Source organism: Schistocerca nitens, chromosome 5 (assembly GCF_023898315.1).
Source record: "Schistocerca nitens isolate TAMUIC-IGC-003100 chromosome 5, iqSchNite1.1, whole genome shotgun sequence".
NCBI classification, from domain to species: domain Eukaryota; kingdom Metazoa; phylum Arthropoda; class Insecta; order Orthoptera; family Acrididae; genus Schistocerca; species Schistocerca nitens.
The window spans coordinates 277807857-277834608 of record NC_064618.1 but is presented as its reverse complement, the minus strand read 5'-3'; the positions used below and the strand labels follow the sequence as shown (position 1 = coordinate 277834608).

The following is a 26752-nucleotide window of genomic DNA, read 5'->3' as shown; positions in this document are numbered from 1 at the left end:
TACGTGTTGTAAAATGAGTCTTCTGTTCAGTGCTTATTACCTTTTAAATGAAAATGTGTTTAAAAATATGTTAACTCGCTCCTCACCCCTGACAATCATTCCGTTTGGGCTCTGTGGAATATGTGTTAACATACTCATATTTGTTTTTCATTGTAAGTATTTACTGTGTGTTCTTTTTCTTCTGACATGTTGTACATCCTGGAGGATCTTCTCATTAGGAATCAATTGGAACAAAAAGTAAATCTGAATCTTATCTACTATATATCATTTCTCTACATCGGAGTGATAGTTCAATTCAAAAAGAAGCCTGTATGACTGTCATTCTCCGTCACAGAACTACTCCCCCCCCCCCCCCCCCCCCCCGCCCGCCCCTCCTTCTAGTAGCTATACTATAACATGGTTTGGGGGATATCCTATGTGAAATGTTGAAACATGAAAGGGGAGACACAGACAAGATGATATTTTCAGTCAGGCAACAAGAAATGCTTAGTTGGATGAGTTTTTGGTGCAGAAGGTTACAATATACACTGATGATGATGATGATGATGATGATGATGATGATGATGATGATGATCATAGGGTCTGCAGCACACTTGAACCCTACCATCTGATCTTACCAACTAAAATTGGGACTCATCTGACCAGCCTGCTGCTTTCTACTCATTAGTGGTCCAACTGATATGACCATGAGCCCAGGAGAGGTGCTGCGGGTGATGTTGTGCTGCTAGCAAAGGCAATCGTATTGGTTATTTGGTGCCATAGCCCATTAACACCAAATTTTGCCACACTGTCTTAACAGTTATATTCATTGTATGTCCTACATTGATTTCTGTGATTATTTCGCACAGCGTTGCTTGTCTCCTAGCACTGACAACTCTATGCAAATGCTGCTGCTCTTGGTCATTAAGTGGATGTAATGGCCCTGCATTGTCCATGATGAGAGGTAATGTCTAATTTTCTGATACTGTGGATCTCAAAATTTGAACTTCCTAACAATTTCCAATATTGCATGTCCCATGCGTCTAAGCTCCAACTGCCATTCCACATTCAAAGTTTGTTAATTCCTGTTGTGTGGCCACAATCACATCAGAAACTTTTCCACATGAATCACATTAGTACAAATAACAGCTCTGCCATTGCTGTGCCACTATTGTCACCTCAGTGTAATTTTAGCTGCAGCAGAGTGCATTTACAAAAGAAATGATTTACAATGCAATGATTGGACTTCTGCGTGCAAATTTACTCTTCCTAAATGGTTTCTGCATTTAGCCACTAATGTGTCTTGGATAGTGCTGACATTGTTATGTTTGATTTATGTCAGGGTGCATACGACCCGGGACAACCGGGAGATCCGGGAAAAACCTGGGAATTTTTTCATCCGGGAGAAAACCGGGAAAAACCCAGGATTTTTTTAGAATTCTGGGAATTTTTCATTGTTTTAGTTGTCAGTTAAATTTTTGTAATTTTATCTGGTAAGAACGGATACTCTAACAAAGGATATTACTGTAACCCGCTATTGCAGTATAATACTTCAACAATAAAACATAAACGAGAGAAAAAAAACGAAAATAACTTAAATTGCAAAGAAAATGAGCTACATACAACAACGAAACACAGTCTGCCAACTGTCTGCCAATTGCAAAATGTGTCATAGGGTTTAGGAAGACTATGTAATGCTTCATAACAACAAATTGCCACTGATGAGCGTGAAGTCACAACTGGTTACATTAGATTCGTTTTAGCAATTACAAGCGGGCTTGTGCGCATCCGCAGTTGAGTCGTGTTTGAGTAGAACATTCTCCCGCTTCTGACTACAGGAATGTGGCTGTTGGCTGTGCAAGCTGTCGCAGCAAGCAGATAGGTGCTACCGGGAATAGGGGGGCGCCAAATTCATATTCTTGAGGGAAAAAAAAAAACTTGTTTCACAAAGCGCCTAGCATCCACTGCACGTTTGTCTATCGATTATTCATATGATTATGAAACGCTTCCCTGTTGGTTTTTGAACATTTTAAGTTGATTTCTGAATGAATCATAAGTTGATTTTTGAATGCATGCATAGTGTACGTGATGTCTCTGTGAGGAGAATCCTTGTCGCATCTAGAAATAAACTTTCCGCAGACAAAATAGGACCGGGCTATACGAGCTGAGCGGAGTAAAGCCGAACGGATGAATACCAATCACTGTCTGATTCTGTGGTTGACTGGCTTTGCGAATGATTAGCTTTGTTATAATTACTAGCGAAATCCATGTATTCATACTAACAGAATGGAAATAAACGACTGACAGGAATAACAGATGAAAAAGATTGCGTATTATCTTCTCGGTGTATCCAAGAAAATGAAATTTTGACAGAAAACATTTGGCCAGATCGCTACGCTACCAGTAGTACAGTTCCCGGCTAGCAGCCGCTTAAGTTCTATTCTGGAAGTAACGCGGAAAACTTGTTGTACGAACACGTAATAACGCCTAACCAGAAAATATGGTAATTGCGGGATAACTGAACTTGTGATTCTGGCAAGGTTACTGAAGTTAATCTGCGAACAAATTTTGACACTGGCAGGAATAGCTACAGAATTGGTGATGACAAGATTGTTTGTTAGAACAAGGAAGGAGAAGAAACGAGGACATCACACAAATTATGGAAGAATAAGACGATTCCAAATTTATATAAAATTTTCGTAATACTACTTTTCGATCTCATGCTAGAGAAACTGGTGCGAATGAATGAAATGTGAAACTAGTTCCTAACACAAAGCTTTTTGCTTGTAGTAGGCCTAATAGGCATTTGATATTGGTACTTCGTGAATTATATTCTGCCGTGTTATAAAAGTGGCCATTTGTGCCAAAACAGTCTCGTTTATTTGGTGTGTGTTACAAAATTGCTGACATATTAGAAAGGCCTCTTTTGTTTTATTTGGTAGACAATGACAAAATAGAAGTAATCAGATCGAGAAACTACACCAATTTGTGTTAACAGCTTTTTCAGTATTAGATCACGTGACATGAGCTATGATCGGCTTAGAAAATCGCATTGTAATCTCGATTTCAATGATTCGGAAAGTAACATGGGGTGTTTGGTGGAATACCAGTATATACTTTCGTAATACGAAATTCGCAGCGTACATGTTGCTGCACATCAAAGATGTTTCCAAAACATGTCTTTTTCCCTGAGTTTCGTTTTCTAAAGTGCCGAGAAACTCTACGTCCATGTATAAAACCATAACCATTCATAGGATTGATAAGTTTTGCAGTTTCGAGGGAAAATATACTGTCACTTAACACGGAAAAAGTGTGTTTTCATCCCGGAGAAAGTGTATTTTTAACCGGGAAATCCGGGAAAAATCCAGGCATTTTTTCCCTTGTCCGCATATACACCCTGTATGTGCTGGCCTGGAATTCTTCAAAGAAGACTGCACTAGCCAGGTCATACTCCATGGAAGGCGAAGCCCAGAGCAGAGTGCATTTATTTAAGCACATGATCCTCTGCAAAGTCAAGTACAAAAACCAGTGGTTAGCTGTAATTAAGCTGTTCACCTTCATATCCTTTCTGGTGTCAGTGCTGATTTTGGTTGTAATTAATTTGTTCATTCAGTTCATTCATTCATTCATTCATTCTGCCTCATAAGTCCCCTTAAAGAAAGTAGAATCTTCAGTGATGTGAAATGGAATTAATGTATAAATTAACAGTGTCTGTAGTAGATGTTCCCAGGAACATTATAACAAACTGTTGTCTAACTAGTACAAGCTATTTGTACTTATGCAGGATATCAGAAAAAAAATCTGTTGCTTGCTCAGTAACAGTGAAAGCTACTCTTTCTTCTGCTGTTTAATTATTGTTTATATGACTACAGTAATATTTATAATGAACAAGCCCTCAGGGGCTCAACATTTGTTTGCTGAGTACAGGCTTGGCGACCCCGGGGTTTCTGAGCTGGGAACTGATAAGCGCTGCCAGTCCTCTGTCACCATAAACTCTGGACATGCTTCAGTGACCACTGTGCGGCTTGGCTGTGGAATATTGTGTGTCTCAGGGAATGGGGGTCTTGGCTTGACTGCCCAGATCACAAGGACGGAATAAACCTCCATAAAAGAAAGGCCCCTCAATCACAAGGTGTGCTGCATACCGATGGGATGCATGGCTGTTGAGGCGGAACAGTCATTAGCGGGCAACCTCTGGGGAACTGGTCGCACCTCAGTTGTATAAAGCTTATTCAGGCACGTGGGGCTCTGTCTGAGTGGACCCTTATTTCCCTAGCTGCTCATGGGACCAACATTGACCCTCTGAAATTTCCTTTATCCCCTCCCAGCAGAAAGGGTGGCCCTCTGGAAGATACCAACACCCCAAGGACTCGCGTAGCCAGTCCTTCTGATTCAGTCAGTAGTAACAGAATGCATGCCATTTTGCAGAATGGGAAAAGAAAAGAGGATAATTATCAAAAACATTTGTGATTTTACGTACAGAAAGGCTTAGAAGGCATGGCTGGCATCTTAAAATCTGTTAAGTGCTTGTGCCATGGGACCTTGTTGGTTGAAACATCTAGCTCCCAACAAGTCAAAAAGCTCAATGCCTTGAGGAGTATGCAATAGAAACTGAATTGCACAACAACTTGAACTACAACAAAGGTGGTGTCACTTGCAGGGATCTAGCTGACATTCCCCGAGAAGAACTGAAAGCCGAATGGTGCCGGGAAGGCATTGTCAAACTGCAACACATTATGAAATGGGTGAATGGCAATCTCATAAAATCAGACTCATTTATCCTTACTTTTTACAGCAACAAACTACCAGAGTGTGTGAAGGCAGGTTTCCTGTGCCGAAGTGTACGACCTTATTACCCAAATCCAATGCGGTGTTTTAAATGCCTGCACTTTGGCCACACTGCTCTTGGCTGTAAAGGAGAAGCCACTTGCGGGAAATGTGGTAAAGCCACCCATGATGGAGTTGGTTGCTCCTCTCCTCCAAAGTATGTCAACTGCTCTGAAGATAACACTGTGTGGAGCAGGGACTGCTGAGTTTTTCCTTGAGGAACGGAAGATCCAGGAGATCAAAACTACAAAGCGCATCCCATATGGTGAAGCCAAGAAGTTCTAGTAGTCCATGCAGCCACCCATATTTGCTGCCTCCTTTTCTTCCGTTCTGAAGCAGCTGGTCCTGAAAATTGACACCACTACACAAACGGAGATTGCTACTGTAGGCACTAGCACCTGAATTTATCAATGCACAGGTGGTGCTGCAGTTCCTTTGAAGCCCTCTTAGGAGGTGACCTGTACCTTGGGGGACAGAAGAGTGCCATTCAGCCATCCAGGACAGTGTCATCAAGAAGAGCAAAAAATGGTCATGGCAAGAGTTCCTGGACTCCCATCATTCGTTCCACTTGTTCTATAAAAGTGTGGGAAGCCCTTAGGTGGATATCCGGTAAACGTAGTGTAATGTGAAAATAGAAAAACAGTGATATGTAAAAAAATATACGGCAGTCTGCCATTGTACTCGTATTCTTAATGACTCAATAGTAGCGGGTGAAAAAAAAACTTTTCTGCAAATGACTCGCAAGAATGTTCTTACTAGTGCAATATCTTTTACGAAGCCCGACACAGATCAGTAATTAATAAACTATCTAAGTTCTCAGGGTGGTTACGTAATCATTGACAATTAATTGTCCTTTCCTTCTTTACCCAATGCTACAGATCTTATTCCAGGCTCGTGAGAAGTCATGTGCTTATCGCACCAGAGAATATTTCACAAGTCTGTTCGATGTAAACTACTGCAATACGTAACTTAATATCGTGGTTTCATCTTGATTCCCCAGTATAAGATAACAAGAGTAGCATCTACAAATGAAATCCTGTAATGGAACTGGAATCCTGTGACAAGACCTTTTCTGCCTGGGATGTTATATAAAGAAAAGCTGTGAGTAAAAATTGTTAAATTATTATCAGCGGCCACTGGGCTCGTAGGATCTTAAAGGAAGTTAATTGTCCTAACCAATGGCAGGTCTTGTAGATGAGCTAATAGAAAAATGTTAAAGATTTCCTAAGATGGCACCTGACAATGAAAATTCTTTGTTGAGGCCCATATCTACTTAGGACAATCCAGGTAACAGATTACAAATTGATTGGCCACATACACAAACTCTTTTGACAAAATAACTATTATATTTTTCTGGTTTTAAGTACTATTTACATTATTAGCTGATACAGCAAGATGAGCTTTACACAAGAATGTCCTCTTAGGTCTGAAACCAAGCAGATAAGATAAGCGAATGACAAAGGAAAGATAGTTCATGCATAGAAGTGCAAGAATCCATGGAATAACATGTCCATTGTAGTTCTATTTCTTCTTCATTGGTGTAACTTGTCAGTTCTGTATAAAATTTATTGTAATATTTAGCTTACATTTTTTTAAACCCAAGACCACCCAGGAGAAACAGTACAGCAATCATTTACCAATAGCAATAGTGCTGAAACGGGGGAATCTCCAAATGACACCCAGAGACATTTACACAGATGTGGTCAAACATTTTGCAAGCCAGGGTCCATCATTTAGTTGCTACAGTGCAACTGTCGAGAGGGCAAGTTGGACTTCAGATCCAACTGTTCTGAGGTCTAAAACTCTCCTTTCTCCATGTGGGAACTCGAATCAGCATTGTCTAAGACTACTGATACTGCACCCAGTTAAGACTGAATCCAGTACTGCATGCTTCGCCATTTGCCAGCGGTGTCGAAGGAAATCCCCCTCAAATGTTTTAATCTTATTTGGCAGGCAAGAAACTTGCCAAACATCGTAGAAGGATGTGGTTCTAATACACTTTCTGAAACCAAGAAAGGACCGTACGTCTCCCAGTAGTTACAGCAGTATCGCCTTAACGAGCTGCATAGAAAAGACCATGGAACAAATGGTTAACTGTCATCTGGTCTGGTTGTGAGAGACCAGGCAACTCCGTAGCTGCTCTCAGTGTAGATTCTGAAGATTTCGGTCCACTGTCGCTAACCGGACCCTGCTAGAGGTGGCTGTTCAGCAGACTTTCCTCCGTAAGCATCACTGTATCGGTATATTCTTTGATATCAGTAAGACATATGACACTGCTTGGAGACACTGTATTCTCACACCGATGGGGCTTTCGTGGGCACCTCCCCATCTTCATGCGTTCTTTCCTGTCTCAGCGGTTTCTTAGGACCTGAGTTAGTGACATACTGTATCAATTTGCGCAGGAGAAGGGTGTTCCTCAGGTCAGTGTTTTAATGGTTATCCTCTGTGCCATAGCCAGAAACACTATCACATCCACAGTAAGGAGTCCTTTACAGTGTTCCTTATTTGTGGACAGTTTTGCTGTTTTCTGCTCCTCCTCCAGTGTTGCGATGGAGAGCCATCAGTAGCAACTTAAGGTGCAGAGGTTAGAGGAATGGGCTGCAGAGATGAGTTTTTGCTTTTCTGCGGTAAGTGTGTGCATGTTCATTTTAATCGTTCTTGTCATCTTTTTAATTTACCTGCCTTGCATTGGAGGGCTGCCATCCTACGTTTTGGAGACTCCATGAGATTTCTGGGCCTTATTTTCGACTCAAAATTGTCATGGTTGCCACACCTGAGAGACCTGAAAGCCAGAACCCTGAAGGCACTGAACATCATCAAGTGCATTAGCTACAGCTGTTGGGGAGCGGACAGGGCGCGTCTCCTCCAGTTTTGTCAAGCTTTTGTGTGTTCGTGGCTGGACTATGGGTGCACCAAGTATGGGTCAGCGAGGCCCTCTTATTTATGGATCATTGATGCTGTCCACGATGAGGGGATTCGGCTAGCCAAGCGTGCTTATCAGACCAGTCCCTTACACAGCATCTCTGCTGAGGCAGGAGAACTGCCACTTACCATCAAGATCAGGCGCCGGCTCCTCATGGTCTACATCTACATCTACATTTATACTCTGCAAGCCACCCAACGGTGTGTGGCGGAGGGCACTTTAAGTGCCACTGTCATTACCTCCCTTTCCTGTTCCAGTCGCGTATGGTTCGCAGGAAGAACGACTGCCGAAAAGCCTCCGTGAGCACTCGAATCTTTCTAATTTTACATTCGTGATCTCCTCGGGAGGTATAAGTAGGGGGACGCAATATATTCGATACCTCATCCAGAAACGCACCCTCTTGAAACCTGGATAGCAAGCTACACCACGATGCAGAGCGCCTCTCTTGCAGAGTCTGCCACTTGAGTTTGCTGAACATCGCCGTAATGCTATCACGCTTACAAGATAACCCTGTGATGAAACGCGCCGCTCTTCTTTGGATCTTCTCTGTTTCCTCTGTCAACCCGACCTGGTACGGATCCCGCACTGATAAGCAATACTCAAGTATAGGTCGAACGAGTGTTTTGTAAGCCACCTACTTTGTTGATGGACTACATTTTCTAAGGACTCTCCCAATGATTCTCAACCTGGCACCCGCCTTACCAACAATTAATTTTATATGATCATTCCACTTCAAATCGTTCCGTACGCATACTCCTAGATATTTTACAGAAGTAACTGCTACCAGTGTTTGTTCCACTATCATATAATCATACAATAAAGGACCCTTCTTTCTATGTATTAGCAATACATTACATTTGTCTATGTTAAGGGTCAGTTGCCACTCCCTGCACCAAGTGCCTATGCGCTGCAGATCTTCCTGCATTTCGCTGCAATTTTCTAATGCTGCAACTTCTTTGTATACTACAGCATCATCCGCGAAAGGCCGCATGGAACTTTCGACACTATCTACTAGGTGAGTCAAGTGTGTAAGTTCCTCGCAGCTCCACATTCACCCGTGCACCATACTGCTGCTCGTCTCTGGAGCGCCTTTTTTCCAAACATCACGAGCCACGATGCCATTTGGAATTTGTGTGCTGGTGTCACTCAGTGTGGAGCCAGAATGACTCGAAATCCAGGGTGTTAACTGTGTAGCCCTGGTTACTGGAGAGGCCCAGAGTTATTTTAGATTTGGTGCAGTACAGGTGAGATAGCACTTCTGCTTCCATTTTTAATGCGATATTTTCTGACATTTTATCTGAGCACCACAACCATGTAGCTGTTTTTAAGGATGGGTCTAAGCAGGGGCCTCTGTTGGTTGCATTGTCATTTTTCCCAGATCATGTCCTCAAGGTCAGACTGCCCCCAGAATTTACTGTCTTCGATGCAGAATTATATGCAATCTTGCATCACTGTAGCAGGTGGGATGTTCTCTCAGTGTTGGATTTCTTGTCTGCTCAGATTCTCTGAGCTCCCTTTACTCTCTCTAACATTTGTACCCAGCAGAGAAAGTAACCCAGAATATCCAGGATGCCCTCCTCCAACTACAACAACTGGGAAGGAGGTGTCTTTCTGCTGGGTACCTGGGCACGTTGGAATTACGGGGAGTGAAATGGTGGATCAAGCAGCCAAGGAGGTGTGTCGTGATCCTCAGTTATTTTGGAGTGCTATCCCCCTGCATGCTATCACCTCACTGTTTAGGTATGAAGTCATGTGTCGTAGGGAAGACGAATGGCTGGCAGTGACCGATAACAAGCTCCATGTCATCCAGTTCACAACTCGGCCATGGGGTACTTCCTTCCAGCCATGTCAATGGAGACGAGGTCCTTCTTACTCGTCTTCACATAGGCCACAGTCCTACGACACATGGGTTCTTACTCTGGTGAGAGAATCTTCCAATGTGTGGTGCTTGTGGCAAGCAGATCACGATGCGCCACATTTTATTGGACTTAATTTTATTTGCTGATGAGCGGAACTTGGTGGACTTGCCGTTGAATTAGATAGCGAGACTGTGGGGTCATTCCGAGCACATGAGTGTATCACAATTTTAGTTCCTCTCCACATTGGTTTGTTTTAATAAGCATAAGGCCTCTGATGACCTCGCCATTGGGCACCCAGAAAACTGTTTCTTGTCAAACAACTAAAAGAAAACTTTTATTATCCAATCTGTATAATCAGTTGATTTATAAGAATAGAATTTTTAAATATGATGGCTTTCACGATTTTTTTGCATTATGTCTGTAAACTCTTCGAAAACCACAGCTTCAATACAAGGAGCCAAAGTCAGCACACAAACATTTAACAAGAACATATAATTGTATAAATCTTAGACATGAGGAACTATTTTTTTATCATTAGTTACAAATATTACTGTTGTTGTTGTTGTTGTTGTTGTTGTGGTGGTGGTCCTCAGTCCTGAGACTGGTTTGATGCAGCTCTCCATGCTACTCTATCCTGTGCAAGATTCTTCATCTCACAGTACCTACTGCAACCTACATCCTTCTGAATCTGCTTAGTGTATTGATTTCTTGGTCTCCCTCTACGATTTTTACCCTCCACGCTGCCTTCCAATGCTAAATTAGTGGTCCCTTGATGCCTCAAAACATGTCCTACCAACCGATCCCTTCTTCTAGTCAAGTTGTGCCACAAACTTCTCTTCTCCCCAATCCGATTCAATACCTCCTCATTAGTTACGTGATCTACCCACCTTATCTTCAGCATTCTTCTGTAGCACCACATTTCGAAAGCTTCTATTCTCTTCTTGTCCAAACTGGTTATCGTCCATGTTTCACTTCCATACATGGCTACACTCCATACAAATACTTTCAGAAACGACTTCTTGACACTTAAATCTATACTCGATGTTAACAAATTTCTCTTCTTGAGAAACGCTTTCCTTGCCATTGCCAGTCTACATTTTATATCCCCTCTACTTTGACCATCATCAGTAATTTTGCTCCCCAAATAGCAAAACTCCTTTACTACTTTAAGTGTCTCATTTCCTAATCTAATCCCCTCAGCATCACCCAATTTAATTTGACTACATTCCATTATCCTCGTTTTGCTTTTGTTGATGTTCATCTTATATCCTCCTTTCAAGACACTGTCCATTCCGTTCAACTGCTCTTCCAAGTCCTTTGCTGTCTCTGACAGAATTACAATGTCATCGGCGAACCTCAAAGTTTTTACTTCTTCTCCATGAATTTTAATACCTACTCCGAATTTTTCTTTTGTTTCCTTTACTGCTTGCTCAATATACAGATTGAATAACATCGGGGAGAGGCTACAACCCTGTCTCACTCCTTTCCCAACCACTGCTTCCCTTTCATGCCCCTCGACTCTTACAACTGCCATCTGGTTTCTGTACAAATTGTAAATAGCCTTTCGCTCCTTGTATTTTACCCCTGCCACCTTCAGAATTTGAAAGAGAGTGTTCCAGTTAACGTTGTCAAAAGCTTTCTCTAAGTCTACAAATGCTAGAAATGTAGGTTTGCCTTTTCTTAATCTTTCTTCTAAGATAAGTCGTAAGGTTAGTATTGCCTCATGTGTTCCAACATTTCTACGGAATCCAAACTTATCTTCCCCGAGGTCCGCTTCTACCAGTTTTTCCATTCGTCTGTAAAGAATTCGCGTTAGTATTTTGCAGCTGTGACTTATTAAACTGATGGTTCGGTAATTTCACATCTGTCAACACCTGCTTTCTTTGGGATTGGAATTATTATATTCTTCTTGAAGTCTGTGGGTATTTCGCCTGTCTCATACATCGTGCTCACCAGATGGTAGAGTTTTGTCATGACTGGCTCTCCCAAGGCCATCGGTAGTTCTAATGGAATGTTGTCTACTCCCGGGGCCTTGTTTCGACTCAGGTCTTTCAGTGCTCTGTCAAACTCTTCACACAGTATCTTATCTCCCATTTCGTCTTCATCTACATCCTCTTCCACTTCCATAATATTGTCCTCAAGTACATCGCCCTTGTATAAACCCTCTATATACTCCTTCCACCTTTCTGCCGTCCCTTCTTTGCTTAGAACTGGGTTGCCATCAGAGCTCTTGATATTCATACAAGTGGTTCTCTTCTCTCCAAAGGTCTCTCTAATTTTCCTGTAGGCAATATCTATCTTACCCCTAGTGAGACAAGCCTCTACATCCTTACATTTGTCCTCTAGCCATCCCTGCTTAGCCATTTTGTACTTCCTGTCGATCTCATTTTTGAGACGTTTGTATTCCTTTTTGCCTGCTTCATTTACTGCATTTTTATATTTTCTCCTTTCATCAATTAAATTCAATATTTCTCCTGCTACCCAAGGATTTCTATTAGCCCTCGTCTTTTTACCTACTTGATCCTCTGCTGCCTTCACTACTTCATCCCTCAGAGCTACCCATTCTTCTTCTACTGTATTTCTTTCCCCCATTCCTGTCAGTTGTTCCCTTATGATCTCCCTGAAACTGTGTACAACCTCTGGTTCTTTCAGTTTATCCAGGTCCCATCTCCTTAAATTCCCACCTTTTTGCAGTTTCTTCAGTTTCAATCTGCAGTTCATAACCAATAGATTGTGGTCAGAATCCACATCTGCCCCTGGAAATGTCTTACAATTTAAAACCTGGTTTCATAAATCTCTGTCTTACCATTATATAATCTATCTGATACCCTTTAGTATCTCCAGGATTCTTCCAGGTATACAACCTTCTTTTATGATTCTTGAACCAAGTGTTAGCTATGATTAAGTTATGCTCTGTGCAAAATTCTACAAGGCGGCTTCCTCTTTCATTTCTTCCCCCCAATCCATATTCACCTACTATGTTTCCTTCTCTCCCTTTTCCTACTGACGAATTCCAGTCACCCATGACTATTAAATTTTCGTCTCCTTTCACTACCTGAATAATTTCTTTTATCTCGTCATACATTTCATCAATTTCTTCATCATCTGCAGAGCTAGTTGGCATATAAACTTGTACTACTGTAGTAGGCATGGGCTTTGTGTCTATCTTGGCCACAATAATGCGTTCACTATGCTGTTTGTAGTAGCTTACCCGCACTCCTATTTTTTTATTCATTATTAAACCGACTCCTGCATTACCCCTATTTGATTTTGTATTTATAACCCTGTATTCGCCTGACCAAAAGTCTTGTTCCTCCTGCCACCGAACTTCACTAATTCCCACTATATCTAACTTTAACCTATCCATTTCCCTTTTTAAATTTTCTAACCTACCTGCCCGATTAAGGGATCTGACACTCCACGCTCCGATCCGTAGAACGCCAGTTTTCTTTCTCCTGATAACGACGTCCTCCTGAGTAGTCCCCGCCCGGAGATCTGAATGGGGGACTATTTTTACCTCCGGAATATTTTACCCAAGTGGACGCCATCATCATTTAATCGTACAGTAAAGCTGCATGTCCTCGGGAAAAATTACGGCTGTAGTTTCCCCTTGCTTTCAGCCGTTCGCAGTACCAGCACAGCAAGGCCATTTTGGTTAATGTTACAAGGCCAGACCAGTCAATCATCCAGATTGTTGCCCCTGCAACTACTGAAAAGGCTGCTGCCCCTCTTCAGGAACCACATGTTTGTCTGGCCTCTCAACAGATACCCCTCTGTTGTGGTTGCACCTACGGTACGGCCATCTGTATCGCTGAGGCACGCAAGCCTCCCCACCGACGGCAAGGTCCATGGTTCATGGGGGAATAAATATATTGGGAAGCAAGCTAAAAGAGTCTATGATCTTTGGAGATGCCTCTTGATTTGAAGAGATTTGCAGTTGTGTACTTTACTCAGTATTATTATTGCTCACTTTTTGATAAATAAGTAATTTATTTTCTATAGCTGTATTGTCCCAGGAGATAATTGTGTAAAGCAACAAGTAAGAAAAGGCACAGTGTGGTGTCTATTCCCATTATGGATGCAAACTGTTCTGTGCTATAGGAGTACACCGTCACATTATCAGAAATAAAGGTGGTTTGGGTGGTGTCAAGGCAGAGATTTGTTTCCACGTCCGTGATAATAGCAGCAATAGTCATTTGCACTATGCGAAACATAAAAAGAAAATCAAAAAGGAATCAACCATGACCAACAACATCTACATCTGCATGGCGACTCTGCAAATCACACTTAAGAGCCTGACAGAGGGTTCGTCAAATCACCTTCACAACAATCTCTATTATTCCACTCTCAAACATTGCATGGAAAAAACAAACGCCCATATCTTTCCATGCAAGTTCTAATTTCCCTTATTTTACTATGATGATTGTTTCTACCCATGTAGATCATCATCAACAAAATATTTTTGCATTCAGAGGATAAAGTGGACAATTGAAATTTTGTGAGAAGACCCCACCGTAACAAGAAATGCCTTTGTTTTAATGCTGTCCATCTCAACTCCTGTATCATGTCCATCACACTCTGTCCCCCTATGCCTTGATAATACAGAACAAGCTGTCTTTCGTTGATCTTTCTCAGTGTACCCTGTTAGTCCTATATGGTAAGGATCCCACACTGCGCAGCAGTACTCCGTAAGAGAATGGACAAACATGGTCTAGGCAATCTCTTTAATAGGTCTGTTGCATCTTCTAAGTGTTATTCCAATGAAATGCAGTCTTTGGTTTGCCTTTTCCACAAATTTTCTGTGTTTTTTTTTCTTTCTCTCTTTTTTTCCTTTTTTTATTTTTTTTATTTTTTCAATTTGTTGTTTGTTAATTGTAATTCCTATGTACTTAATGGAATTTATGGCTATTAAATTTGATTAATTTATCATATAACTGAAGTTTAATGGATTCCTTGTAGCACTCATGTGAATGACCACACACTTTGCATTATTTAAGGTCAATTGCCAATTTTCGCGCCATACAGATTTCTTACGTAAATTGTTTTGCAGTTGCTTTGGATCTCCTGATGACTTTTAGATGATAAACGACAGTCTCATCTGCAAACAACCTAAGATGGCTGCTCAGATTGACTCCCAAATCGTGTATATAGATAAGGAACAGCAGAGGGCATATAACACTACTTTAGGGGATGCCTGAAATAACTTCTGTTTTCTTTGATGATCTTCTGTCAGTTACTACAAACTTTGATCTCTCTGGCAGGAAATCATGAATACAGTCACATAACAGACAATATTCCATAAGCACGCAATTTGATTACAAGCTGTTTTTGAGGTACAGTGTCAAAAGCCTTCTGGAAATTTAGAAGTACAGAAACAATTTGAAATCCCATGTCGATAGCACTCAACACTTCTTGTGAGTAAAGAACTAAATGTGTTTCACAAGACCGATGTTTCCTAAATCCCTGTTCACGAAATGTCAATAGGTCATTCTCTTCGAGGTAATTCATAATTTCGAATACAGTATATACATAACATTAAATATTATAGAATTTTCTTTTCGTAAATTGATAAGAAAGTCCCAGAATCTTTAAGAAAATGTAAAGGTAAGGCAAGGGGAGAGCAGGACTCAAACCGACTACATTTGACGCAACTAAGCAGGCTTCCGTGGCTGGCATCATTATGATTGAAATTCTTCTGGGCACTGTACCTAGTCACTGTATAAAATATTTTAATTAAAAACTGTAAGACTGACATTTCAACCACATTACAATGGCCATCCTCAGGTCAAGTTTCACAGTTCATAATTAAAGTACTTTATACAACGACATGGTACGACACACCGAAGAATTTTATCCCTCACAAGAACATGTGACTTCACAACTCCTCTCCTCTATCCAATACACCACATGAACTTGCATTACGTTCATCTGTCTTACAATATCCAGAAGAATTTAACTGTTGATTCATCATTAACTGACATTTAATTATAACAAACCATACCAAGAATGATGCGTTTTTGATAAATCTTCAATGTGCCACTGCTTTGAAATGGCATACTTGCACAGTAAGCAAGTTATAGTATGAAAACAACCAAGTACAAAGATTCTTTAACCACCAGTATAATGTTTTCTGTCATTTGGTTATGACAAATTGTACCAAAAATGATGCACTTTTATAAGCCTTTATATCTTATGAAAGTGTATGTATGTATGTACATATGTATGTATGTGTGTTTATTCAGCATCTCCTCGTAAACTACTGGATCGATTTTAACCAGGCACGGTACAGGTATCACTTGCTGTCTGTGAAGAATTGCTTATCTCTCAAAGGGGTGGGTGGTGGTGGGGATGAAAAAGAAGCACAATGCGTCACAAGCAGATACACAGATATTTTCATTCATTATTTGAGAATGAGAGCACCTGATGATTTTCACAAACTGTGCACACAATTTCAAATCTTTGTAAAACTTTTTCTCCCTGACACTCCCCACAAAATGATGAAAGGATATAGGCTTATTGCTTACTGTATTTTCACTGTTCATGCGGCAAAACAGCTGCATCAGACATGACATTTTAATTTATTACTTCATTACTAATAACTCGGTTTAAAACACATGTTGCTGACACTATCCACATGTACCACTGAATGTTCTGCATTTAATCGATTTCAGCAGCATAATCCTTTTTTGTTGCTAGTCCATTTGCTAAGACATTAAACCTTAAGTAAGTCGGAGAAGATTGCATGAAAGAAGACTTGCGTAGGTTGCATTTAAACCCTCTTTATTTACAGTTTTTTTTTTTTTTTTTAACAAAAGCTCGGTGTTTTGAAAGTGATCCTTGGGGTTGCAACAGTAACCAAAATACAGTCATGTATGCACCACATTTGGGAATACCTTGTACTCATTGATTCATAAATTATTAAAACATGGCAGAGGCAAAAGAGATTCTGAAATGTAATTAATGATAGCAGTAAAGCCGCTGTGGTGCATTCAGTGCTAGGTAAGCCTGTGATGTTGTTTAGAAAATATGCCTCTGTGATATTAATTTTAGAAGGAGTTGTCTAATTTTGCAGAGTGTCATTAGAGAACAAGTTTTCACTTCAGCTTCTACGTATATCGTTACTTCAAAATCACCACAAATACTGTAGGTGATTAAGTTAGAACGAACCATCAAGATCACAATAATATTTGTTTATTGCATCAGGTCGCTGTTCTCCATAGACTATATTGTCTAAATTTATGAACTTTAGGTGCTGTTGAGTTTTTGTGCTGTTACCAGATGAGTGGCCCATTGGCTAGAGGCCTTCATAAGTGAGCCTGTCTGTATCTGTTTTGAAGTCATCTTTAAAGCCAAGGGCACTGGGCGATCTTTGAAGACATGTAGGAAGGCCATTGCTTTATGAATTATGTGATCTTTGACATCAGTTGGTGTCCCTAAGCCAATGGAGAAGTTTGAGCATTTCTATCACAGTGAGTCCTTTAGACAGCACAAGGCCCTTTGAATTTCATTGTGTGCACTGTATTGTGAACTGTAAATCCAGAAGTGTGGAAAGAGTCTACTCCAAAAACACTGTCCACTTTTGGTTCAGCAGCCACCAGAAAATTTGCCAGACAAGTGATGTGGTTGGTAGTAAAACTGGAAACTTTCTTAGCAGAGGCAATTAATGGCTTCTATGTGCCAAAAGATGTCTTTGCTGCCTGCAAAACCAGTGTTCCAAAATTTAAGTAAGTAGATTGGTTTAAGCAAGGACACATAAGCACTCATGTCCAGTGGTAACTTCATAGGATGTTTGTCAATGAACAGATCTAAGTACATTTTCTTGACTGTGTTCTGACAAATCTGTACTCACATGGTTCAGTTTTGTAGAGTATGTTGTATTTGCATCAGAACTGCTAAAACATACCTCTGCAAATGCCTCTCTTTGCTGTACCTGTGATGTATTGCCCATCAATAGGGGCAATGGTACTGTTGTTGATGTGGCCAGTCACTGCCGGAGTGCACTACGAATCAGTGGAGGGTCCTACTGTAGATGTCGTGACAACCCGCACGATCGGTGTTGGTGAGCTTACTGCCACGTTTTCTTCAGTCATAAACAAAATTTGGACTGTGTGAGTAGTTCTAGGGGCTTGAGCTATTTGCTTTACTTCTTCCAGAGAGGTTTCTCACTTGTGAGTCAGGTATAAGCCACACTGTAACTTCCCTGATTAAAGAGACTGTTTAGTTCTACCTGCAAAAACATTCGAAACTACAGTTCCTACTTAACCCATGTTGGTAGGCAGCCAAATCTGTGTAAGATTGATTGGACCTTGCAGCAGCGCAGTTATGTTCATTCTTTACGCGCAGCTACCTGTGAACTTGTTGCAGCAGATCGCCAGTAGGAAAGCCGAGCAGAAACCTACCGTACTGCAACTCACACCAGGCTGCATACAATGGTACTACTCTAAGAATTCGGAAAAGGTCTTAATTTTGAATGAAAGGTAGAAATACTGGCAAAACTTTGGTATATTCTGAACCTTGAGATGTACACATTCACTGCCAAGCCTGTGCTAATCGTAACAGTCATGTACCAACCCTCTCATTCACATTAGCTAGTTTATGGTAATGTACACGGATTGTTCTTAAATGAAAATGCTTGCCATGCTATTAAATTTATCGGTGTCTATTGCACTGAAGTTTTTAGTTGCAGATCTGCTCAAGTTGCCACACGGAATTACTATCTTTTCTCATACACAAAATTACTTAAAAAATCTGTACTTTCTAAAAAAAACACAGGAATAAATATACCTTCACTTTAAAACACCTTTGAAACATGTAACACAACTAAGACTGGCAAATTGTAACTTCCTTTGGAACACATACTGCACACGACCATACCATTGAAAGGCCGGGCTCTGACTTCCTTAGACTGCTATAAGCATTCTATATATCCAAGAGAGAATACACACGAAGAAAACTCCATTCTGATTGGTCAGTTTTCTTTAAGTCCAATAGAAAAACATTATTCTCTTGCATTAGTCTGCACTTTTCATGACTAACAAACCAACAAATAACGCACTTTCTAACTGTACTTTTTCCCGAAATAAATATTTAACAGTCTGATATTTTGTTTATACTATACGTTATTAACTATTTTCGTTTGCACTCCAATTAGCTTTCCTTGTACCGTAAACGTACTTAACATATTACAATACAAAATTCCCCTTCGTCTGCATTCACACTATCTTAAAACTGTCTCGCACTAGTTCGTACAGCGTTCATCGGTAGAACAATGATCTCCATATTTATTTTAGACAAATTTCATGCTTCATTCACATTGCTAAAATCATATACAAAACTGTACAAACATAAATAAACAAAATAGCCTTCAAGAAGTAAAGAGAACAATTCACAAAAACATTCTCTTCACAAGTTTCTTGAATGTGTCTCTGCACTACTGGACTCTGGTGGTCAAAATTCTGAACTACGTTATAGTTCTTTCTGTTTAGTCCTGTCCACCACTGTCCTCTGACAGATGAAAATTAGAACTACGTACTCAACTGAACTCACTTCAGGCCGTCTGTCACTGTGCACGCACAAGTCATTCTCCCAATACACAGGCTCTAGACAGGAGCGATATAATTTTTTGGTGCCAGAATTCTAAACTTGCTGCAGTAACGAGCTTTTTGTTGAAAAATGTTCTTGCAACAAAGAAAATATTCAAGACAACTGAAGTTCCGCTGGGTTCGTTAATGACTACAATTTATGTATTAGGTGACAAGAGCATGACCTTTTCAGTCTCTCCGAATCAGAAATTTTAAAAGCTGAAAAATATAACTGAACTCATTGGCAGTGAGCATCTCACTCTTCATGTTGTTCATTAAATGATGGAAAAGCCAAAACATGGATGACATAGAAGGTATTCTGGATACATTCAATAATGTTTGCACTGCCTGTAATATAGGGTCGTTAGTTCCTGATAACCCTGTGGAGTTCACCTTAGTAGTTGCTGTAAGTACTTCATGGTTAAAAACCTGCATTCTTGCTTAATTACAAAGATTTCCAAAGTCTGTTTTGCTTGTGTCATGGGTCCCGAGTCATTTCTACTTTTTGGAAAAGGCAAGTTACACATGAAACTAGTGATGACTCACTGGGGTTTATTCACAACGAGATATACGCCAGCTGCTCCGCAGAAACAGTGCAAACTGTTGTAAGTCCATTCTCCAAAGCAAAGCAAAGCAAAGCAAAGTCCACTCAAATGTCATGTCAAAGTTCTGCCTGCAATAATTAAGAGTCCACAATATAAACACCTTACCCAAACTGATACCACACTCTATGAATACACTTCAGATTGCATCACAAGGCAGACAGTCCCTCGGCCAGCTTATATGCCCAATTTTGGCGTGCTTTCGTCAGAGTGTGCTCACAATGATGAGCACGCTCTGGGCAATGGCGTCACATTGGCTGACATGATGTCATGCCAGATATTTGGTTTCTCTAGTGATGTAGGGTGATACAACTACTGTTTTCAAGTTAGGACAGTTTTTATGAAGTGTGAAAAAAAAAAGGGGGGGGAAGTTACAAGAACAGGAGAGAGTTTCATATTTACTCTTTACTTTTGACATTTGTTCCAGGGAACTGCAAGTATATGCTCCATCTTCAGATCAACCCAGTCTCAGTAGACCACATGAAGAATTAAGTGATGGAGAAAAAGAAGTTGACATTTTCTTTTCCTCACAAGGAAACATTGACAAGCTAGTTAAATATTTAGCACTTGAAGAAAAGAAAGGAAAGGACAAATTTAATGGCTACAGATTCATTATGTTCAAGGTAAAATAAGTCAGTTATTTCTTTCGTGAAAAATGTTGTTTTGCAATCAGTTGTTACAATAATTTTTATGTGATATAGTTTTCATGCAATTGTGGTGATTTTTATTGGGTCGGAAGTTCTACATTGCTATACATTAACAAACTTTCTTTCCACTCCATTTCTTTCAATGTTCCACCTTATGAAACTTCTTTTCACACTTATAGCTGCAGATGAAACATTACACTCAACTTAGTACAGTGCTTTAGGAATGTTTAGATTTGTTTTGGGAAATAAGTGGAATGTAAAGTTCATAGGAGTGGTAGGAGAAATTGTTTTAAGGGCTCCGGCAAAAGGGAAAACTATTATTACTACACAAAGTAATTCAGTCTTCAGCCCCAAACTTTTTCTTCCTCACAGCAGATTTGTGAAGGACATAAAAATTCATAGAAGATTGGTTCATATGAATGTAGAAAATGAGTTGCTGCCCATATTAATTACTGGAAATTACTGTGAATGATCAAGATTTGTTTAGACACTGGAATCCTTAGAAAAAAAACAGTTCAGGGTAACAGTGATCTGGAAATTTCTTAAATGGTAGTGCCTTGTTTCTTTTGTCTTCTTTATATTATCTGATCTTAAAGTTGTGTAACTGAAAGCCACACATAGCTTGCTGGACCATGACATACGATGCAGATTTGGTGCTGCAGTCTGGTTAGTGTTAAAGTGGGCAATGTTTTTCAGATTGTTACTTTTTTTTTGTCACTCAGTAGTCTGTCTGTCTGGTGAGATAATCAGCACAGTATAGAAATCTTGAGAAATGAAAATCCATCTACAACCAGCAAGTATTCAACCACATTGATTTGATGGAATTGTACCATTCTATTCATATGCAATTTTCATATTTGTTGGAGAGAACATCCTGCTTATTGTTAAGAGCTGAGGTATTAAGTACATTTGCAGTATGTCCAAATAAGAATTCCATTCACATATTTAAAAAAAATTGATTCAGACACATAATGGGGCTTTCCTGTAGACAAAGGGGAAGAAAAATCTGTCGTATATTCATCACAAAATACAACATTGAAATGTGTTATGAATGAGATGCATATTCTACTGTTAGCTTTAAAATTTATCCAAAAATAGAAATTTCCAATGTATGACTTCTTATTGTATTATTCATTGTACATGTGAATGAGAAACCCCTGGATCCTTAGGTCAAAACAGTACATTGTTTCTTATGGGAAACATTCCATGTGGGAAAAATATATCTAAAAACACAGATGCTGTAACTTACCAAACAAAAGTGTTGGTATGTTGATAGAGACAATAAAAAACACACAAATTTCAAGCTTTCGCAACCCAATGTTGCTTCATCAGGAAAGAGGGAAGGAGAGGGAAGGACGAAAGGATGTGGGTTTTAAGGGAGAGGGTAAGGAGTCATTCCAATCCCGGGAGTGGAAAGACTTACCTGAGGGGGGGGGGGGGGGGGGGAGGACAGGTACACACACACACACACACACACACACACACACACACACACAGACAGACAGACACACAGACACACACACACACACATCCATCCGCACATATACAGACACAGGCAGACATATGTAAATGCAAAGAGCATCCTTTCGTCTTTCCCACTCCTTCCCTCTTTCCTGATGAAGCAACCTTGGGTTGCAAAAGCTTGAAATTTGTGTGTGTGTTTGTGTGTTTTTTATTGTCTCTATCAACATACCAATGCTTTCATTTGGTAAGTTACAGCATATATATACTGTGATTTACCAAACGGAAAAGCGCTGGTAGATAGATTTTTTTTTTTTTTTTTTTTCCCCTCCTACCAGCGCTTTCCCATTTGGTAAGTCAGAGCATCTTTTTAATATATTTTAGCCATGTGGAATGTTTCTTTCTATTCTTGTGTCTGTATATGTGTGGATGGATATGTGTGTGTGTGTGTGCGAGTGTATACCCGTCCTTTTTTCCCCCTAAGGTAAGTCTTTCCGCTCCCGGGATTGGAATGACTCCTTACCCTCTCCCCTAAAACCCACATCCTTTCGTCTTTCCCTCTCCTTCCCTCATTCCTGATGAGGCAACAGTTTGTTGCGAAAGCTTGAATTTTGTGTGTGTGTTTGTGTTCGTTTGTGTGTCTGTCGACCTGCCAGCACTTTCATTTGGTAAGTCACATCATCTTTGTATATATATATAACAGAGGGAAACATTCCACGTGGAAAAAATATATCTAAAAAGAAAGATGATGAGACTTACCAAACAAAAGCGCTGGCAGGTCGATAGACACATAAACAAACACAAACATACACACAAAATTCTAGCTTTCGCAACAAACGGTTGCTTCGTCAGGAAAGCGGGAAGGAGAGGGAAAGATGAAAGGAGGTGGGTTTTAAGGGAGAGGGTAAGGAGTCATTCCAATCCCAGGAGCAGAAAGACTTACCTTAGGGGGAAAAAAGGACGGGTATACACTCGCACACACACACATATCCATCCGCATATACACAGACACAAGCAGACATTTGTAAAGGCAAAGAGTTTGGGCAGAGATGTCAGTCGAGGCGGAAGTACAGAGGCAAAGGTGATGTTGAAAGACAGGTGAGGTACGAGCGGCGGCAAATAGAAATTAGAGATTAGCGGAGATTGAGGCCTGGCGGATAGCGAGAAGAGAGGATATGCTGAAGGGCAAGTTCCCACCTCCGGAGTTCTGGCAGGTTGGTGTTAGTGGGAAGTATCCAGATAACCCGGACGGTGTAACACTGTGCCAAGATGTGCTGGCCGTGCACCAAGGCATGTTTAGCCACAGGGTGATCCTCATTACCAACAAACACTGTCTGCCTGTGTCCATTCATGCGAATGGACAGTTTGTTGCTGGTCATTCCCACATAGAAGGCTTCACAGTGTAGGCAGGTCAGTTGGTAAATCACGTGGGTGCTTCCACACGTGGCTCTGCCTTTGATCGTGTACACCTTCCGGGTTACAGGACTGGAGTAGGTGGTGGTGGGAGGGTGCATGGGACAGGTTTTACACCGGGGGCGGTTACAAGGGTAGGAGCCAGAGGGTAGGGAAGGTGGTTTGGGGATTTCATGGGGATGAACTAAGAGGTTACGAAGGTTAGGTGGACGGAGGAAAGACACTCTAGGTGGAGTGGGGAGGATTTCATGAAGGATGGATCTCATTTCAGGGCAGGATTTGAGGAAGTCGTATATGCGGATGGATATGTGTGTGTGTGTGTGTGTGTGTGTGTGTGTGTGTGTGTGCGCGAGTGTATACCCGTCCTTTTTTCCCCCTAAAGTAAGTCTTTCCGCTCCTGGGATTGGAATGACTCCTTACCCTCTCCCTTAAAACCCACCTCCTTTCATCTTTCCCTCTCCTTCCCTCTTTCCTGATGAAGCAACCGTTTGTTGCGAAAGCTAGAATTTTGTGTGTATGTTTGTGTTTGTTTATGTGTCTATCGACCTGCCAGCGCTTTCGTTTGGTAAGTCTCATCATATATATATATATATATATATATATATATATATATATATATATATATATATAAAACAAAGATGATGTGACTTACCAAACGAAGCGCTGGCAGGTCGATAGACACACAAACTAACACTAACACACAAAATTTAAGCTTTCGCAACAAACTGTTGCCTCATCAGGAAAGAGGGAAGGAGAGGGAGAGACGAAAGGATGTGGGTTTTAAGGGAGAGGTTAAGAAGTCATTCCAATCCCGGGAGCGGAAAGACTTACCTTAGGGGGAAAAAAGGACAGGTATACACTCTCTCGCGCACTGCAACAGTTTTCTTGGGACTAACCCTTAGATCCTGTTTTCTGTGCCAATTTTCCACACTGTGTAGTGCACATTTGTGCCATTGTTCTAGCAGTACTAGCAAATTTGCGAAGCATTACTATGACTAAATCATCTGCGTATCCTTGGCAAAAGTAGCCTCTGGTACTGGGTGTCCCACTCAAACCTCCCTGATTTCAAAGACCCAGGGAAAAAAAAAAACACAATAGATACGACAATCAAAAATACACCACACTGTAGAGCATCTCAGAGAATTTATTTATTTATCATCAATACACCTCTACATGTGAACCATTTATAGCATGAAGAATGTCGAGTCTATATTCAATTTCTTGCCAAGTTCTTTGTAACATTTCCTCTGTTGTTGTTGCAATCACATTAGTGATACAATGCCTCAATGTAGGAATATCTTCCACTTTGGTCGCATACACGCGGTCCTTCACAAATGCCCATGTGAAGAAATCAAGCAGTGTAATGTCAGGTGGACATGGTGACCAGGCAATGGGTCCTCCGTGTCCAATTGAACGATTGGGAAATTTCCTATCCAGGTACTTGTGAACAGCCATTGACCAGTGGGGTGGAGCTCCGCCTTGTTGAAAAATGATGTTGGGTTGTAAGTCTTGTATCTGAGGGTACACAAACTGCTCCAACATGTCGAGATACACTGACCCATTCACTGTATATTCTGCAAAGAAGAATGGTCCAACAATCTTGTCGTGCATTAGCCCGCACCAGATGTTTAGTTTAGGGCTATCACAAACGTGTCAATGACAACGTGCGGGTTTTGCAAACCCCAAATCCAAGCACTATGCCTATTAACCCTTCCTGATAGATGAAAAGTTGCCTCATGTGAGAATAAACATCTTTCCAGGAAGCTGGCATCCATGTCAATACGCTGCAGCATATCCGCAACAGATTGTTGTCAGCGTAGTTTGTCGTTCGGCGTCAGATGTTGCAGAATTTGCACTTTGTAAGCACACATACAAAGACGTTGGTGAACTACACGATGCAATGTTGATCAAGGTACATCAAGTTGCCTAGATGCTTGACGAATTGACTTACATAGGCTTCTGAGAAATGTTTGTCTGATGTCCTCCACTGCCTCTTCTGGAACTCTGTAATGTGCACTGCCAGAATGTTTCAGAACACTTCTTGTTGCCAGAGACTTCCTATACCATTCCTTAATTGTTTTCACATCAGGTAGATGACATTCATACACACAACGATAATTTCTTTGCACAGTAATGGCAATTTTGTTTCTGCAAACCACACTACTGCTTGCGAGGGCTGCTGTGGAGTTGCCATTTTCCCTTCAAGTGACCGTGCTGCACTCTTGTGACAATACTTGGCACTTCTGAGGCAGGAATATAAATTCTTTGCGATGCTCCACAATGTGGTGCATTTTTCATTGTAGTATCTACTGTGTTTTTTCTCTCCTGGGCCCTTGAAATCATGGAGGTTTGAGTGGGACACCCTGTATTTAACTCCTCAGTGTCTTCATTCACCACAAGGCACAAGGTTTCACAGTAGTGGTGACAAGACCCATCCTTGTGGACCCCACCATCTGGTGGTGGTTGATCACCATTTTCTCATTCATCATGGAGGCTTCCATCTTTCTTCTACTTAGCATGGTCGTAATCCACTTTCATATGGTGGTATCAGTGCCATGCTCTTCTGCACCTACAATGATGGATTCAAAGGTCATAATGCCAAAAGCCCCGCTTGATATCCAGGAAGATGCAGAGAGCTATTTCTTGAAAATGTAGAGCTTTTTCCACCTTCCGAACAAGTTGAGATGAAGTGCTGTTTCACATGATTTACTCTGTTATGTGCGTGTTGGTTTATATATAGAGGAAACTTAGTTAATCTGTTTTTCTTAACACACACATTAACCTGTTTCTCTAATGTCTTTCAGAGAAGGGAAACAGACTGATTGATGTCTAAGCCTTGGTATGATCAGTTCTCCCTGGCTTTGGAAAGACAACCACCTTAATTGTCCTCCAAGATTTAGGAATGATTCTTCCTGTTAGGCTGGCTACTGCGGCCGAGTGGTTCTAGGCGCTTCAGTCCGGAACCCCGCTGCTGGTACAGTCGCATGTTCGAATCCTGCCTTGGGCATGGATGTGTATTGATGTCTTTAGGTTAGTTAGGTTTAAATAGTTCTAAGTCTAGGGGCTGATGACGTCAGATGTTAAGTCCCATTGTGCTTAGAGCCATTTGAACCATCTTCCTGTTAGGTCGACACTAAAGAGTCTATGTAGGAATCTAATTAAAGCCCCTTCTGCCTGTTGTTTTAGAGCTGAAAAAATTGTGTTTGGACCTGGGAACTTGAATGGTTGAAACATTCCCATGGGCCACTGGATGTTTTTGAAACCAACACTGTCTCTTTCAGGTTCCCAGTTTGTCCTTGATTAACCTGTAAACCAGTGTCTCTCAGGGACTGACTCCTGGTCTTTGTTGTCTGCCAGAGTGCATTGAGGGAAATGAGTCTTGAGGAGCATGTCCTGCATCTCACCCACTGTTCTCATATACCAGGGTGTCTATGACCCGGGACAACCTGGACATCTGGGA

General features: G+C 40.9%; 1 protein-coding gene across 1 annotated transcript in view; it reads left to right on the top strand.

Moving 5' to 3' along the window:
- The window catches only part of LOC126259172 (proteasome activator complex subunit 4-like), a 251235-nt gene that overhangs the window by 152409 nt on the left and 72074 nt on the right, over positions 1–26752 (top strand). The window contains exon 23 of the mRNA XM_049955739.1: positions 20199–20394. Coding sequence (XP_049811696.1) covers positions 20199–20394 — 196 coding nt within the window. The remainder of the gene's footprint in view (positions 1–20198; positions 20395–26752) is intronic.